The sequence below is a fragment of the Dipodomys spectabilis genome, unplaced genomic scaffold, assembly GCF_019054845.1.
Source record: "Dipodomys spectabilis isolate Male_0828 unplaced genomic scaffold, ASM1905484v1 ptg000227l, whole genome shotgun sequence".
NCBI lineage: Eukaryota > Metazoa > Chordata > Mammalia > Rodentia > Heteromyidae > Dipodomys > Dipodomys spectabilis.
In genome coordinates this window covers 3,366,914-3,385,694 of record NW_024870904.1, presented here as the reverse complement: position 1 = coordinate 3,385,694, position 18,781 = coordinate 3,366,914, and the positions used below count along the sequence as shown (strand labels likewise).

At 39.1% G+C, this 18,781-nt stretch overlaps 1 protein-coding gene across 1 annotated transcript in view; it reads left to right on the top strand.

Annotated features, from left to right (window-relative positions):
* Positions 1 to 18,153, top strand: part of LOC122123324 (zinc finger protein 2-like) — a 48,952-nt gene extending 30,799 nt beyond the window's left edge. Inside the window, exons 3-5 of the mRNA XM_042697677.1 lie at positions 142 to 183; positions 16,714 to 16,909; positions 18,095 to 18,153. Of these exons, the coding sequence (XP_042553611.1) occupies positions 142 to 183; positions 16,714 to 16,909; positions 18,095 to 18,153 (297 nt within the window). The remainder of the gene's footprint in view (positions 1 to 141; positions 184 to 16,713; positions 16,910 to 18,094) is intronic.
* The last annotated feature ends 628 nt before the right edge of the window (positions 18,154 to 18,781 follow it).

Genomic DNA, 18,781 nt, shown 5'->3' with positions numbered 1-18,781 from the left:
TCTTACTCTTGGAAGGCAGCCCTTACTGGCCACCAGAGAACACACATAGGACATAAACCTTATGAGTGTAACATGTGTGGAAAGTCTTTCACCTGGAAGTCAAACTTCAATGTCCACCAGAGAACACACACAGAAGACAAACCTTATCAATGTAACACGTGTGGAAAGTCTTTTACCCAGAAGGCATACCTTATTGTCCACCAGAGAACACACACAGGAGAGAGAAACCTTATGAATGTAACTTGTGTGGAAAGTCTTTCACCCAGAAACGATACTTTACTGCCCATCAAAGAACACACACAGGAGAGAAACTTCATGAATGTAACTTGTGTGGAAAGTCTTTTACCTGGAAGTCATCGCTCACTGCCCATCAGAGAACACACACAAGAGAGAAACCTTATGAATGTAACATGTGTGGAAAGTGTTTCACCTGGAAGTCATACCTTACTGTCCATCAGAAAACACACAGGAAAAAAACCTTATGAATGTCATATGTGTGGAAAGTATTTCAGCCAGAAGCCAGACCTTACTATCCACCAGAGAGCACACACAGGAGAGAAATTTTGTGAATGTAACCTATGTGGAACGTCTTTCATCCAGAACGTACACCTTTCTGTCCATCAGAAAAAAACCACCAGAGAGAAATGCTATGTATGTAGCAGGCATGGAAATTCTTTCACCTGGAAGGCACAACTTCACATCCATCACAGAACACAAGGAGAGAAACCTTATGAATGCAACCAGTGTGGAAAGACCTGGAGGTCACAGCTTAACACACATAAGTTGATTCACACAAATGAAATAACTTAGGATTGTTCCAAATGGGAAAAGTCTTTCACGGTAATAAAATTGAAATTGCAACACAGAACCCACACGGCATAGAAACCTTATGGTATAACAGATGTTGAGTCCTCCAACTAGAAGACACAGCTCAGGGTTCATCACAACACACACACACACACACACACACACACACACACACACACACACACACACACAAACACAAAGAGGAGAGAAATCGTATGTAGGAAAAATAAATGGGAAGGTTTTCAAGAAAAAGTCCTAACTCAGTTTGCATCAGAGAACAGACAGGCGAGAAAATAAAAATGTAACAATTGTGGAAAGTCCTTTACCAAGTAGTCATGGATCCAAGTTCATAGGACACACACAGCGGAGTAATCTTAAAAATATTACAAATGTGGAAAGCCTTTGATCTGAAAGGAATCGCTCAGTGTTCATCAGAGAACTGACTCACATAGGAGAAAAGAAAGTAGTGCACAGAACAAATGATTTTCAATCAGAATTGAATCCTCAGTATATGTGAGAGCATACACAGGACAGAAGTTATGAGTATCGAAAACATTTTGCCAGAAGTCACATCTGTACAGGTATCAGAGACCTGGACACATGACAGAATCTCTGTAAATATAAACATGAGAGGAAGTCTTTCAACCAGAAGCCAACCTTCAGCAAGTATTAGAACATTCACCCAAGAAAGAAGCCCAACCTAGGAAAATCTTTGTCAGAAAACCTCTGTAAATTATACAGAGAAATCCTTCATGGCAGAGTTAAGCTAGGTGTGATGGGAAACCATTCTTCACTCTTCAGCTTTCTAAGCCGACATTTCTCATCCTTTCATTGTGTTGAGTGTGGATGATGTCTTTCAATATTATTCAAAGCATGTAGAAACAATCAGTCTTGACAAGTAATTCAGAGATTGAAGTTATTAATTTGTGTCTTTTATACAAGGAATAGTTTGTTAGGGTAATTTGATAAACTCTTAGAAAAATGTGCTCTGGGCATTTGGGACTGGATTCAGATCATTTTCAACATGGTTAGGGGAACAATAGATGGGTAAAGACTGTTATGATAGGAGGCAAGAACATGAGAACAACCAGTTTTCTATTGCTCCCTTAAGTCTCCCTCTGAATGTGTGATCCATGTCTTATAGTACAAATGACTTACTTATTCCAGTTCAGTTTTGAATGGAAGATCTGATGGAAGATATTAGTCCTTATTGCAGTACATCCATAGTAGTAAAATCTTTCTCAGAGCGGGTAACAATGCTTGATTGGAAATGTATTCATGACCTTCCTCATAATTGTATAATCAATCTATACAGTATCTTTATAATAAAAATATATTTTTTCAAAAATGTGGTTGATAAAGACAAGAGTCTCTGCATTTTGTGGGGGAGAACCCCAAAATGTCTTCAGTGCTTGCTTTTTTCTTTAATTAATTACTGGTGATGAACAACTTGTGATTGATTCACTCTTAGTCCATTTAGTTGTTCTGCTAAGTGAGCTATGATAAAACACCAGTGTGGACGATGTGATGAGCCTGCATTTTCTCAATGTTCTAGAGGCTGATTACAAATTTTCTTGGCCTTACTTTGAAATACAATATGATGTTCCATATTTTGTTTGTGCAATGAGTATATATCCATGCCATGAGTATATATCCAAAACCCAGAACACATATACATCTGAAGTGGGTATCATTTTTTTTTTTTTTGGTCTGGTTGTGGGGCCTGAACTCTGGGCCTAGGCACTGTCCCTCAGCTCTTCAGCTCAAGGCTAGCCCTCTACCACTTGAGCAACAGTGCCACTTCCGGCTTTTTGTTGTTGTTGTTGTTTATGTGGTGCTGAGGAATCGAACCCAGGGTCTCATGCATGCAAGGCAAGTGCTCTACCACTGAGCCATCTACCCAGCCCCGAACACATATTTCTTTGTTATGAGAAGAAGGCTTTCATTTGCTATCTCATATAGGACCAAGATAGATAAGACATTCGGAAAAATAAGACATTTTGCAATCACTCACAAAAATTTAAGTTAACAAAAAGTAAAACTATCTGCCACTTGAGCTATAGCATCACTTCTAGGCCGAGAGGAAGGAAGGAAGGAAAGAAGGAGGGAAGTGAGAGAGGGAAAGAGGAAGGGAAGGAAGGAAGAAGAAGGAAGAAACAAACTTCAAAAGAAGAATGTTTAGTATTTGGTGAATGTGAGAATTATTCTTTCAGAGGTGGGGCTCAAGAAAAATGGCTTTTACAAAAAGCAAATTCTTGAACTGTTTACAAAATGATAAAGAGGATGTAACATTTTATAAATTGATTTAATAATACAGTAATATTAAGAAAGGAGGTCAGGTGTGGCTGGTGCCCTTTTGGCCACATGGTGGATGGTGGGGTCTGTTTTCATTCAGGGGGAAGGAAATGCCCCATCCATCACTTGCCTCCCAAATGATGGGTGTGGCTGGATCCCTGGAAGCAGGCATGGACATTTGGCTGATATGTTACTCAATCTGTTAGTTCAGTTTGTGGAACTGGGAATTTCCTGTAGCCCTGCCTCCTGCTTAAACCCTATTTAGGCTGCAGCAACAGTGGCACCAGATGCCATGCCACATGTCTCTGTGATCATGTCCTGTGTCCTGTCTCCTGGCTTGTCTCTGGTCATCAGTGTCCCAATTCAGCACTCTCTTGATGCTCATTGGTTTCTTGGTGTTGCTTTTATTCTTTTTTTCCTTTCTGTCCTGTTTCCAAGCTGTCCAAGTGTATTTGTGGACTGCAAGTCTTTGTTACAACAGGCTGCTTGCAGACTGCTAACTGTGTCATAGACTCCAGTATTCCATCTTCCAAAATGTGGCTTCCAACAAATATACTGTCTTCTTTTACAGAAACACAAAGGTTGACTTAACATTAGAATTTCTAGAGCCAAGATAGATGCCCCTGTATAGTTATGTAATAAAAGATATCCTGGCGGCATTTTGAAAAAATGTCTGTTGCATCAGAAAGTGCTTAATAAGTAAATCAAGACCAAGAGTCCAGAACCTATATAAGCCAGTCATCTAGATATGTCCAGAGCTGTTTGGTTACAAGAAAAGCTCTACTGGGGCTGGGAAGGTGGCTCAGTGGTAGAGCGCTTGCCTTGCATGCATGAGGCCCTGGGTTCGATTCCTCAGCACCACATAAACAAAGAAAAAAAAGCCAGAAGTGGCGCTGTGGCTCAAGTGGTAGAGCACTAGCCTTGAGCTGAAGAGCTGAGGGACAGTGCCCAGGCCCAGAGTTCAGGCCCCACAACTGGACCCACAAAAAAAAAAAAAAAGAAAAGCTCTACTTTCACACTTTCATGAAGGAATGTATTTGTGCCAATATGAGGTGTTGAACTCAGGAACTGAGTTGAAGCCAGTCAGAACTGGCTTCAAAGGGGATTCTCTCATCTTGGCCTCCATAAAAGCTAGGAATCAAAGCATGATCCCTGTGGGCTGTTCTGAAGAAATCTCTGTCTGGGAACAAGAGGTTTCATTCAGTGCTTCACCTCCGGCTTCCTGTCCCTTCAACAATTTCAGTATTTATTTTAATTGTTCAAAGAGAATCCTTAGATCCTGCCTATGATTCCATTTACGAGATAAGGACAGTGGACTTCACATTGCCAGATTTAGCTAGGTTCCAAGCTTAACCCCTTCCCTCACACTGTTCACCCTTCTCCTTATCTACAGAGGCCTAGTAAAAAAAAAATAGAGGGATTGGGAGGCCCTTGGCCTTCCTACTTATCACACACACACACACACACACACATACACACACACACACACCCTGGCCATTTGGATATAGCTCATTCTATTTTTCCAAATTGGATGCTTTCTGATAAAGGATGGTTCATGGACTGGAGTCCTTCTAGCTAGGCCTGTCATATAGCTGTAATTAAAAGGCATGAACCAACATACCACATTCATTCGAAGTATCCCTGATGATACCATTTTATTATTGATTTTATTATTTTTGTTATTATAATTTGGCCAACACTATTGCTTGAGCTCAAACTTTAAGGGACTTACTGCTCACTGAATTGGTAAAGCACCCTTTCCTCCTTTTAATTTAAAAACAGCAATTAAAAATGAGCAATTACACTCCCTGATGTGTGGAATCTTAGCTACTCAGGAAGCTGAAATTAGAAAGGTAGTATTTGTAGGCCATCCCAAGCAAAAGCTTCATGAAAATGGTATCTTAGCCAATAAAAGATGGATCTGCTCATATGTGCCTATCTTGTTTGCTACTTGTGATATGTAATTATAAAAATTAGTGTGTAGAAAGGCCCAGACAAGGAAGCAAAACCCTAAGGTGCAAAATCAGTGATACAAAAGGGCATCTGGTATAGAAGGGAAAGGAAGCCTCACAAATTTTTGCCCCTGAATTCAACCTGTGGACCACTAATATTATCTGTGCAACAATACTTTCTTCCAAATATTTAGCAGAAGAATTTGAATGTGGTTTACAGAATGATAGGTAAACAGTCCTTTACCAAGTGATTGCAAAAGCACCTTTGCATATGTCTATATGATGTTGTGAATTTTATATCCTATTCTGTGGAAACCATGAGTCCTGGTTAGAACAAGTAGTTAAAATCTCATGATCTAGGGGCTGGGAGGGTGCCTCAGTGGTAGAGCGTGTGCCTTGCATGCCTGAGGCCCTGGGTTCCATTCCTCAGCACCATATGAACAAAAAGAAAAAAGCCAGAAGTGGCACTGTGGCTCAATTGGTAGAGCGCTAGCCTTGAGCTGAAGAGCTGAGGGACAGCACCTAGGCCCAGAATTCAGGCCCCACGACTAGACCCCCCCCAAAAAAAGAAAAAAAAGATCTTCTGATTTAATGGCACTGGTGCTTCACATTGGGACTCTTAGTTGCTCAAAAGTATGTATCTTTTAAATTGCAGGGGTAGCCTTGACTAATTTAAATGAGCAGACATTTTGTTTTCCTGGTCCTCATGCATGAACTCAGGGCCCAGGTGCTGTGCCTGTGCTGCTTTTGCTGAAGTGTATCATTCTACCACTTGAGCCACAGCAAACCAGGTTTGTCTGTGCATGTGGACCTGAGGAATAGAACCCAGCTCCTCATTCATGCAATGCAAGCACTGTACCACTTCCCTACCTTGCCTGTCCTATAAGCAGACTTTTTATTTTAAAAGAAGAAAGAATAGGTTGGTATGTAGTATCCACCTTCCATGTGCAAGTCCCAAGGTTCAATCCCCCAAGGTGAAAGGAAGAAAGTAGAAAATGGAATGATATGAAGTATACAGTTACAAGAACAAAGAAAAATAGAAGAACAAAGGCAATGAGCAAGCATTTAGGTTTTTGTTTGTTCATAATTGTTTTTTTTTCTTTTAATTGTTGGCTGTGGGGTTTAAACTCAGGAGGGCCTGGCATATTCGCTAGGCTTTTCACTAAAGGCTGGCATGCTACCACTTCCAGCCAGAATGTCACTTCTAGTTTTCTGGCGTTTAATTGGTGATAAGTCACAATGAATTTTCTGCTGATGTGGTGCTGAGGAATGGAATCCAGTGTCTCATATGAGTAAGGCAAGCACTCTACCACTGAGCCACACTCCCAGCCTGCCTCCTTTCTTAAAACAGTGTGGTTGGGGCTGGCAATGTGGGCTAGTGATAAAGTGTTTGCCTAGCATGCATAGAGCACTGGGTTTGATTTCTCAGTACCTAACAAACAACAAAAACTACCAAACACCCCTAGAAGCACTGGTGTTGTAGCTCAAGTGGTAGAGTGGTAGCCTTCTGCATAATGAAATTCAGGAATAGTTCTCATGCCCTGAGTTCAAGCCCCAGGAATGTCAAACAACAACAACAACAACAACAACAAATGAGCAAATGAAAACAAAAAGACCAGTGTCAGCAAGTTTCATTGATAAACACACACACACATACACACACACACACACACACACACGCACACACACACACACACACACACACACACACACACACACCCTTTTTTAAACCGTATTCACCTCCTTTACCATGTCTGCTCACCCTCCCTGCTGTAAATGCTACCTACATCCACCGGAGACTTAGTCTATAATTCTGTTGTTTTTGCATTCTTAAAAAAGTTATTGTGAAGGTGACACACACACACACACACACACACACACACACACATATATATAGGTCAAAGTTACATAAGCCAGGTATGGATTTCATTACTTATTGAACAGTATGCATTTTTGCACAATTCCACCTACTTATTAAACGTAGCCTTTTCCCCCATATATAACAGTAAAGTATACCAATATTAGGTATTGATCTCATTGTCTGGGTGCTGTCCCTGACCATTTTATCTTAAGGCTCTATCACTTGAGCCATCTATCAATTTCTACTTCTGGATTTTTAGGTGATTAATTGTAGATAAGAGTTTCATTGACTTTTCTGAAAGGGCTGGATGAAAGCTCAATCCTCAGATCTCAGGTTTACCACCATGAGACACTTGTGTCCAGCACCTTTAAATATTATTATATGCACTATTTTATTTGTGGTATGTGTTTTTCTTTTCATCATTCACACAGCTTGATTTCTGGGCCTGGGCTCTGTCTTCAGCTCAAGGCTACTGCTCTACTACTGGAGTCACAGCACCACTTCCAGCTTTTTCTGTGTCTGGTGCTGAGCAACCTAACCCAGAGCCTCATGCATGCAAGGCAAGCACTCTACCACTGAGCCACCTTTCCAGCCCCTTCAGTAGCATTTTCAAAGGAATATATTAGGCCTTACATATTTGTTTGTTGCACAAGTTCAACAAACCATTGAACCAAAATACTTGAAAAAGTATGGCACCCATAGTAAACATGCAGTCTTTGAAAAAACTGGGATTATCCTATGAACAATGCATTGTAACAACTATTTAGTAGGATTTAAATTGTAATAGGTATCAGAGGTGATTTAGAGTGTATAGAAGATTCCCTGGAGGTTATATAACAGGTGATTTGCACTGTATAGAAAGATGTGTGCAGGTCACATGAAAGCAAACTAAGAAATACACATCAGATGAGACAAATATAATAAATAGTAAAGTAATCACTAAAATGAATCCATATTAATATTGTAATATAAAAATAGTACTGTCTGATTTGAACAGAAGAAAACATACTCAAGAAAATAAGCCAAAAAGACATACATTAATTATCAAGAAATAAAAATAAATCAATATAAATATATCATAAGCAACAATGAATACTGAAAAATACAAATAGTTATAATATGAAAGGAAAAGAACATCCGCACGAATTGTGTTAACACAGATACAGAGTATTGACAATAACAAGCAAATTATAAATCTGTATAACAAAAGTTCTATGCTGAAAAGTAAAGTCTACAAAGACATGATTAAAAGGCCAAAGAATGATAATTTCTTTAATCTATCATTATGATTGGAGAACTAATACTCCTCTTAATGACTGAATAACTAGACAAACGGTCAGTAGAAACACACACATGGATGGCATTATCTTTACTAAATGCTGCTTATAAAGCACTATGCTGTCATATTAACCAAGACAGACACACTGAGAATAGATATGAAGATAAATTGTCTAGAAATCAGTATGACAAATAAATCTATGTTGTAAATACAATAAAATCCAACAATATGTTTCTAATAATCTAACAGTAAAACAAACAGAAGGAAACTAAAATAGATCTGTATAAAATGCATGTTATCATTGTGATTTATTCAATATTAAAAGGAGCCATTTTCTTCACTTGTGAAATAAAAACAATTGCTTTCAATTATGTATGGTGTTTTCACATGTATATCTTCTTGCAGGTGTGGCAGAGCCATAGAATGTGAGGGAAAGAGGGTGATGAAAGTGAAGTATACAACTCAAGGGCTGGGATGGTAGGGGAAAATCAAAGAAGGAGGAGGCAGCAATGTTTAGTAAGAAATGTACTCATTACCTTGCTCATGTAAGTGTAACCCCTCTGTATGGTATTTTCACAATAAATAAACTTATTTAACAAAAAAGAGCTTGCTGCACTACATAGCAAGACCTATCATCAAAAGGAACATAGAAAAATCAAATTTTGGATTGTGTGAGGACATATGGGTGACAGACATATCTATTTTACCTACTAAAATAACAAACAAACTGAAAGTGTTTGAGCACATTCTAAAACAGTGTTTAGTTGGAAATACACACTACAAATAGCACTAATAACAAACACACATGGACAAATATACAAATTATTATAATCTGTGTAGGTTTTGCAGATGATTTCACTGACTATTGCTCAAATGTGTCACATATTCCTGAACCATTTCTCCCACTAGATTCCCAAGGATACATCGCCACACATGCTATTTGGCATTGACGTTCCAAAGATTAAAGTTTACTACTTAGCAAATGTATGTCAGATTTTGCCAATAGTGATATTTCAAATATGAAAACCATAGTCACTGTATTGTTTATTTTCACAACCAGCTTCTATCTTATAATGTCAGTGAACACAAATAAAGCAAGCAGAACAAGAAGAAAAAGGAAAACTGCAGGAACCACATCAAATGAGGTTAAACCAGAGAAAGATAATAGAATCTGGGAAACTCAAATTATTTTATGTTTAGCAACAATTTTCCTGTATAATGAGTGAGAAAAATGTCAATTTTAAGAGCCATGTCACCAAAAGAAAACTGATCAGTAAGAAAATCTACTTCCCAGATAAACCATTTGAAGAAAAGTAAAATTAAGAGAAAAATGGAGGAAAGAGAAGCAGAGAGAATGAAAGAGAAAAAGAGACACAGAGAGAAATAGACAATGAGAGAAGAAAGAGAGAGATAAAACTAGTGAAGCCACATGGTGGTGGCTCATGCCTACAATCCTAGCTAGTCAGGAGGCTGAGATCTGAGCATAGAGGTTCAAAGCCAGCCCAGGCAAGACCATCTGTGAGACTCTTATCTCCAATTAACCACTAGAAAATTGGAAGTGGTGATGTGGCACCAGTGGTAGAGTACTAGCCTTGAGCTGCAGAGTTTAAGTATAGCGACTAGGCCCAGAGTTCCAGAACCACGACTGAAAAAAAAAAAAAAAAAAGAAGGGATGGTAAAGGGAAACAAAGGAGGAGGCAACAATGTGTGATAAGAAATGTACTCACTATCTTGACCATGTAATTGTAACCTCTCTGTATGGTATTTTCACAATAAATTAATGTAATGCAAAAGAAAGAAAGCTAATAAACATGAAAAATAGAATGAATTGGGAAAATAGGTAAGAGAACTCCTATGAGAGCACCATAGAGAAAAACAGAGATTTCTATAAATACCATCAAACTCAGCCTAAGTTTCAAGTAAAACAAAGACCACAAAGCAGTCCAAGAGTATTTACAGAGATTAATTGAAGTACTTAAAGCTCACTCAGTCCTGTAGAATACTTGAAGTTATGTTTGACCACACTATTTCAGCAAATCCAGTAAAATTTCATTAGGATAGTTTACTATTCCATATGAGGATGTGATGTCTGAGCAGTTGCTAGCCATCCTTCACCTTCTATGAGAAGTCATCTCCTAGGTGTCACTGAATCACATAACTAGTGGGACAACTTTCTCTCACACTAGAAAATGTAGAAACAAACAAGCATATCTGCACTTAACTTGGAATGTCAGATTTTATAATCTGCTAAATCTCCAAGCCATCTTTAGTTGTTTATTTTTTTGTCCATTGTGGGGCTTGAACTCTGGGCTTGGGTGCTGTCCCTGTGCTCTTCAGTTCAAGGTGAGCGCTCTACAGCTTGAGCCACAGCGCCACTTCCCTTTTTCTAGTAGTTTATAGGATAAAAGAGTCTCACAGACTTTCCTGCTCGGGCTGGCTCTGAACCCTGATCCTCAGCTCTCACCTCCTGAATAGCTTGGATTACAGGTGTGAGGCACCCGCACCTGGCTACATCTTTAGCATTTTTAGAAACATGTTCCTGAAGCTGAATCTATTTTTTTCTCTTCATCTATCTTGGACACCCTTAGGTTCATAATGAATGTCAAACAAAGTGAAAAATAAAAGAATCTCACTAGAGATCCTTTCATGCTTTCTTGCTGTTGACAATGAATAAAGATGCTGGAACCATGGCTTGGAGCGAAGGCAAATAAGGGAGTCAGAAAAGAACCTGTGTGATTTTACCCTAGATGTTCCTGTACAAAACATGATATGTGGGCTGGAAGAGCCTTGCTATGGGAGAAGAATCATTCCTGTCTTAAGAAGAGCATTAAAGTGTCCATTAAAGACATATGCACGGGGGCTCGGAAGGTGGCTCAGTGGTAGAGCACTTGCCTTGCATGCCTGAGGCCCTGGGTTCGATTCCTCAGCACCACATAAGAAAAAAGAAAAAAGCTGCAAGTGGCGCTGTGGCTCAAGTAGTAGAGCGCTAGCCTTGAGCTGAAGAGCTAAGGTACAGGGCCCAGGCCCAGAGTTCAGGCCCCAAGACCAGACCCTCCCCCAAAAAAAGAACAGAAAAAAACCCTAAAGCTCCTAAAAAGATTGTTGAAAAATTGAACCCAAAAAACATGTCACTTGTTCACTAAAAGTAATTATCACTGAAATACACCTAGGGATATATAAACTATTTTTCTATTAATGTAAAGATATCATAGGAATCCATTGATTATTTGTACTCTACCTCATTTATTTACATATTCAAACACATGTATGTTATGAACATTATTTTCACACAAAGTTACAGAGATAAAATATATACAACACATATTTTTTTTTTTTTTAATTTTATTTTATTTTATTTGAGAACATACTGTACAGAGGGGTTACAATTACATGGGCAGGATAATGCATACATTTCTTACCAAGCATTGCATCCTCCTCCTTTGTTTACCCTTCACCTCCCTTCCCAGCCTCCCCCCTCCCTCCCACCCAATCATACCCCCCTCCCCCCGCCCTCACCGACATTGTAAAGCTGGTTTTGACATGACATTTTGTACTTCTCATTGTTGCAACAGGTCCACCTGAATCCTTAAACGACTTGTTTGTCCCCGTCTCCTCCACATGTTATACTGACATCAAATATAGTGAAAGCAGGGGTTACACTGTGGGGGAGGGACATACAAAGCAACAAAGAAATAATCTTATAAATGCATTAGAAACACATGCATGAAAGAAACAAAAACATTAAAATACATATTTGAGGTTTTGTTTTCCTAACATCACATTATCTGACTTTTTCCGCTTGACTCATACCTATACTAGATATTGCAAATAAGGGAAACCATGGGACCTATGTTTCTTTGGGCCTGGCTTACTTCACTTAATATAATTTTTTCCAAGCCTTTCCATTTCCTAACAAATGGGGCAATGTCATTCTTTCTGATGGAGGCATAGAATTCCATTGTGTATATATACCACATCTTCTTGATCCATTCATCTACTGAGGGGCATCTGGGTTGGTTCCATGTCTTAGCTATGGTAAATAATGCTGCAATAAACATAGTTGTGCTGGTAGCTTTAGTGTGGCCTTGTTTGTGATCATTTGGGTAAATGCCCAAAAGTGGGATTGCTGGGTCGTTGGGGAGCTCTATGTGGAGTCTTTTGAGGAACCTCCATACTGCTTTCCAAAGTGGTTGAACAAGTTTACATTCCCACCAACAATGAAGTAAGGTTCCTTTCTGTCCACATCCCCTCCAGCATCTGTTGTTGTTAGAGTTCTTGATTTTTGCTGTTCTAACTGGAGTGAGGTGATATCTCAATGTTGTTTTGATTTGCATTTCTTTTATGGCTAGGGATGTTGAACATTTCTTCATGTGTCTATTGGCCATCCTTCTTTCTTCTTCAGAGAAGCTTCTCTTTAAGTCTTTCGCCCACTTACTTATTGGGCAGTTGTTTCTTTGAGGATTTGTTGTTGGGTGGTTTAATTTTTTGAGTTCCAAGTATATTTTAGATATACAACACATATTTTTGTTTTATAATGTTTCAGTAGTGGTTGTCATATGGCACATTTCCCTTTATGCAAATAATTAGCATACCTTGTACAATGACTTGCAATTTGAGTTTGAACCTGCTTTGGCCAAAGGTACATCTGTAATGATGACATAAACACAGATTGAGAAGTCCCTCACTTTCCTAAGTAGTCATATTAAGCATCATGTCCATTCTGCTGGAGATACAGGGCCTAATAAAGATGCAAGATAAAATGCTGGTCAGAGGAGTGACAAAATCCCAGTCAACCATCCCCAGCCAAGGCACCAGTAGATTGAAGTCTTATGTGTTACTACACAATATTAAAAGAAAAAACACCCCAAAATGGAGATCCATCAAAATTAAAACCAACAAATTATATCCCTATGTGCTTTTGCTTGTACTTATTGGTTGATTACACAGGATATTCTGTTATCGAGTAGTGATGTACTTTTTACAATTACTTAGAAAGGTAATTGTTAATATAAAATACATGACCTTTACAGTGACATATACAAAAAGTGAAAATCTATTCTGTATACATCATTGAGGTTGTTTTTGCTCAGAAAGACACTATGAATCCTTTAAAAGCAATACTTGCACATTACTACTGCGTTTTATTGTCACAAGAATGTTTTCTTACTTTGAAAAACTTAAAAGAATTTATTATAGACTAAGTGTTCACATTCACAATACTTAAGATCAGGAGTGTTACAGATTTCAAGGTGGGGACATTTTCTGTGTGTTTTGGGATTTGGACTGTCCTCATACACCTTAGTAACTGAACATCCTGCCTTGAAAATTTCAAGTTTTCTATTTCATATTATTGCATTAGAATATAATGTGAATTTTAAAAAGAGCATTGTAAGTGGGCTATCATGTTTAAGAGCTGTAATCTTAGGTATTCACAAGGCTGAGATCTGAGGAAAGTTAGTATTATCCTCACCTTTAGTCCTCAGCTCCACCCAGACCTGAGCACCTCCCAGACCTAGAGTTCCCTCCACACAGCTGGCCACTCCCTCTCTCATCTCAGACTCACCTGAGCATGTACTTAACTCACTTCCTGCCCCCCAGATCCTGTTGCAACCTGAAGAGGGACAAATGCTTGTGCTCCCTCTCCTGGGAAATATGGTTCTTCTAATAAACCTTATACTAATCTTTCTCCTGTGCCTGCTTGTGGTCCCCTGGGAAGGACATGAAGGAACCCTACAAGGATCACAGATTGAAGCCAGAGGGATATGGAAGTCTGAGAGACTTATCTCCAATAAACTACCAAAGTAGTGGGAAGTGCAAATGTGGCTTAAGTGGTAGAACATTATCATTGAACGGAATAATTTCAAGGTCAGTTTCCAGACCTTGAGTTCAAGAATCAGGACAGGCAGACACATATCAAGGGCATTTTATTGTATTCAAATTATATTTTAACAATTGTTTTTGGTATACATGTATAGGAAATCTCTCTCATTTTTTTTTTGTCGGTGTGGGGCCTGAACTCTGAGCCTGGGCACTGTCCCTCTGACCTTCAGCTCAAAGCTAGCACTCTACTACTTGAGCCACAGACACTGCTGGCTTTTTCTGCTTATTTGGTTCTGAGGAATCAAACCAGGGCTTCATTCACGCAAGGCAAGCACTCTACCACTGAACCACCTGCCCAGCCAGTCTCTCTCATTTTAAGTGATGTAAAATAGGCTAATTAAATTAGTAGAGAAATTGTAATTTGTCAGAACAGACACATCAATTGGAGTATATCTGTGCCAGCAGCATTTTGAAAGTTTCAAAAGCCATAGGAAATTCAGATGATGAAAGGAGGATCAGTATTTTTATATAAGACATTTTCAAGGAATGTTTACCATTCATTGGCTTCAATTCACAAAAAGCAAGTTAATAAAGTCACCTGGGTGAGTACCAGAATCTCTAGGTTCAGGAATATAAACGTACAACTCCTGACTCTCCTTGTCTGAAAATCAGAGGTGTGTGAGCCAATTTCTGGCACCTGGAGGAACAAGTGCTAATGGCAGCACAAACCTATGAGCCCTAAAATATCATCCACTCCAGCCTGGGGAAAAATGATAAGGGCAGACTCTTGCTAGGAGCCTCAGATCCCTTCATGTTTCAGCTCTCAAGTTCCCCTGAAAAAGAGAATCTGGGCTTCTACCTCTTGGCTCTGACTATGGTGCGCAAAGCTGTACTTCAGAGCACCTCCAGCAGCAAGACAAAAGCAAAGTAACCCGAATTTGTAAACTAAAAACACAAACAGTGGACAAGGAGGCATTGGCACATCTGCCCCCCCATCCCCCTTCCCCCCACACACTTTCAAAGGATCTATGCCCCGATAGAAACTACAATTCCCAGAATGCAATGCACAATTCACCTAGAGGAAGTGGGCTTGTTACAGGGTTTTGACTTGCACAAGACACTTGGTCCTAAGTGTGCAAGGATGCATGGGAAACTTTCTCTCCCAGCTGAAGGAACTTAGGTGAGTTTCTTCTTGAAAATTCAGTTTACCAACATAAATATTGTGAGACCAATTAAAAACACAAATATATTAGAAGCATTGTATAATTTGGCTTTTTAATTCTTAGTTCTTTTAATATAATTGAGGTTATGAATCTACATAGATTTTATTTTTGTTTTTGTTCAAAAAGAACGTTCTGCTGAATGTAAATTATGTCTCTGTTTCTTCTTAAAGTTTTGAATATCTCCCCTCTCACTTTACAAAGGTATTTGCAGCTGGGTGCCAATGGCTCATGCCTGTAATGCTAGGTACTCAGGAAGCTGAGATATGAGGATCCCTGTTCAAAGCCAGCCTGAGCAGGAAATTTCATAAGCCTTATCTCCAACTAACCACCAAAAAATTGGAAGTGGCTTGTGGCTCAAGTGGTAGAGAGCTCACTTGAACTGAAAAACGCAGGGACAGTGCTCAGGCTGGTTTCAAGCCACAAGATCGACCAAAAAAAAAAAGTTCGTGCAGAGAGTAAAAAGAATGATTCTGGCATCATCTTCCCCTGTTCTAATATATATTCTGGAATGAAATAACAGAATTTAAAAACAGATATACTTTATAATCTTTGAATTAAATTGATTTGTCAAATTCTACTCATTACTTTCCCAGAAACTCCCAAATTCTATCTATGAAATTTTAAGGAGTGTTTGGTTATTTGTGTCTGAAATTTGCCTTTCCTTATAAAGAAAATCTCTCATTTTGTTGTTGGTCCTGTGGCTTGAACTCAGAACTTGGGCACTGTCTGTGAGCATTTGCTGTAATGTACTTGTCTTTCTTTTATTAATTGCTTCAGGGAAGTAGTGAAAAATTTCCTCTCAGGGGTTTCTTAGAAAATGGTACTCCTCCTCCAAGACTGTTAAAAAAAAAATGGTTGTCTGGGAAGATCAGGATGAATGTGGGAGGAGGTAGAGTTCAGGGCAGGTCCAGGTTCATGTGAAGTTTCATTACTTGCTCCAATCCAGTCTGTTTTTACTTTTCTGTTTTGCATATCCTATTTTGTTTTGATTTTCTACCTCTTCTCTGACCCTAGAAGTTCCTGTCAGCAAGTCTAGGCCACATATCTAGGGGTCCTCAGACTTGTCTTCCCAGACTGTATCCATTACACTGTGGAATAAATCTTTTGCCTCCCTCCCTCATATCAGACATCCTAAGCTTGTCTCCTAAGGGTTTGTTGTGATTGTTGATGATCCTTTCCCCACATCATGACTGGGAAGGATTGTGTAGGAAATTTTCATGCCTGATATTCAGTCCTCCAGTGTAAGGGTTTTCCATCCCTCTTTTAGTGGACCTTAGCTATTCCTCATGAAAATGGAGATCCTGAGGCACATTTGGATGTATAGATGGCAACATTGGAGCACCTATAAAATATGAAGGAAAAAGAATTCTTTCTTTTTTTTTATGTGGCAAGTACATTTAATGGAAAGTTTTAAGAGACAAGCCTTTATTCATTGTTAAAGACAAAATGTTTTGAATTTATTAATATTTGTTACAGGAATTACTTCCCAAAAATGTTCATCACAGCTGGATTGAAAGAGTATTTGGGAAATGTGGCAACGTTGTTTACATAAGTATACCACATTATAAGTCTACTGGAGATCCAAAAGGATTTGCGTTTGTGGAGTTTGAAACAAAGGAGCAGGCAGCAAAAGCTATTGAGGTGGGTCCAAAGTGCAGTTCTCTTTTCAAAGGTAGAATTCTTTCTTTCTGTAAAAGTTAAAAGTAAGTTCCTGAGAGGCAAGGACATAAGGATCAGGTAAAAATGGGTGCTTCCTAGACTAGCTGTGTCCCATAGTTGTCATTGTTCTTGGTTACATTTTTCAAACATTCATTTCTATGTATCATGTTTATTGTACTAATATAAATAGAATTTACTTACTACATTACGTTTAATTGTTCATTGCTCACAGACGTGTCTCATTATTATACAAATATTATATCCTCTTACTTCATTGATCACAGTTATTGACTATTGCAGATCCTGAGGTAGAAGGTAAAAATATGTAAGGTATTCAGGGATAGATTATGGGTCTGACTTCCTTTGAAAGAAAAGGTGAAACAATGGAAAAAGATGGAGCTTAAGCATAACACTTGCAAAAATTCTTTGGCAGGAGATGTGGTGCATCCCTCTTGGGTTCCACTATGCCCAGCGATTCCCATGTTGTGATGATCCATCGTCCTGGAGGGCCTGTGGATTTCACATCTTGTCCACTGGTCTGGTGGTAGGAGTCTCCCAGTATGTAAGGTAGGACTGGTCTCAGAGGAGTGACATGATCAGTGGTACCTTGCTGGCTCCCATGTTTGTCAGTTTGTGTGGACAAGCTCACCCTGACAACTTGAGCCTGACTGCTGCCATGAGGCCTATTTGAACTAATGCCTCTGACCATCCCATACCTCTGTTTCAGAGACCTGTCCTGTTTCATGGTTTTGTATCATTTACTGTGCAAGCTTGTGTTATGTATCCATACATGCTAGTAGTTGGGCTGGGTATGGTTTTCAAGGGTGGGGTGGTGTTTAATGCCTTTTGCAGGAAAAATTATGTTCTCACTAACTGCATGAGTAATCCTAGCTTACTGTGCAATCCCCTTAACTTACATTGCATGTTCAGTTGATAGAACCATGCTATAATAAGTTTGGGTCTCTGTTTGCTATTGAGGTTTAGAGGACTCTTAGCCATTGCTGCAGATTTTGGGGAATATTGGTTGCCCTCATTATTGCTACCCTGACTCTTCTTGCTAGTGCTCCTGCTTCTCCTATCATCCTTGCAGAAACAATATATACACACAACATGTTAATACTTTAGTTTGAAACATTTCTGGTACCTTGGGATGCATATAGGAATGGATAAAATGATTGTGATATGTTTTATGATTTAGAAACAGCAATGATGTATGTTGATAATCACATAGACCTGCTAAAGACCCAGTTAAAATGATGTGTCATGCTAATTGTCAGTACATCTGTGTTATCCCTCTTGAATATGATGGAAATATGATTTGGACCAATATCCAGTGACGTATTTGAGGAATCTGGCCCTCTGATAATTTGAACTTAGACATTACGCAGCTTCAGGGTCAGATATCTGGTATTGGTCACTCCACCATGCAGGCTTAGCTGTATCACTTCTCCATTACCTGCAGGGATTCACCTTGGGAAATAGCACTCTTTTTGCTATTTCTTTTTTTTTTAATTTTATTATATCTTATTTGAGAACATACTGTACAGAGGGGTTACAATTATATGGGCAGGATAGTGCATACATTTCTTACCAAGCATTGCAGCCTCCTCCTTTGTTTACCCTTTACCTCCCTTCCCAGCCTCCCCCCTCCGCCCACCCAATCATACCCCCCCTCACCCCCCTCACACCGACATTGTAAAGCTGGTTTTGACATGACATTTTGTACTTCTCATTGTTGCATCAGGTCCACCTGAATCCTTAAACGACTTGTTTGTCCCCATCTCCTCCACATGTTATACTGACATCAAATATAGTGAAAGCGGGGGTTACACTGTGGGGGAGGGTTTGCTATTTCTTAGGCATTTTCCTGTTTCTTGTTTTGGTA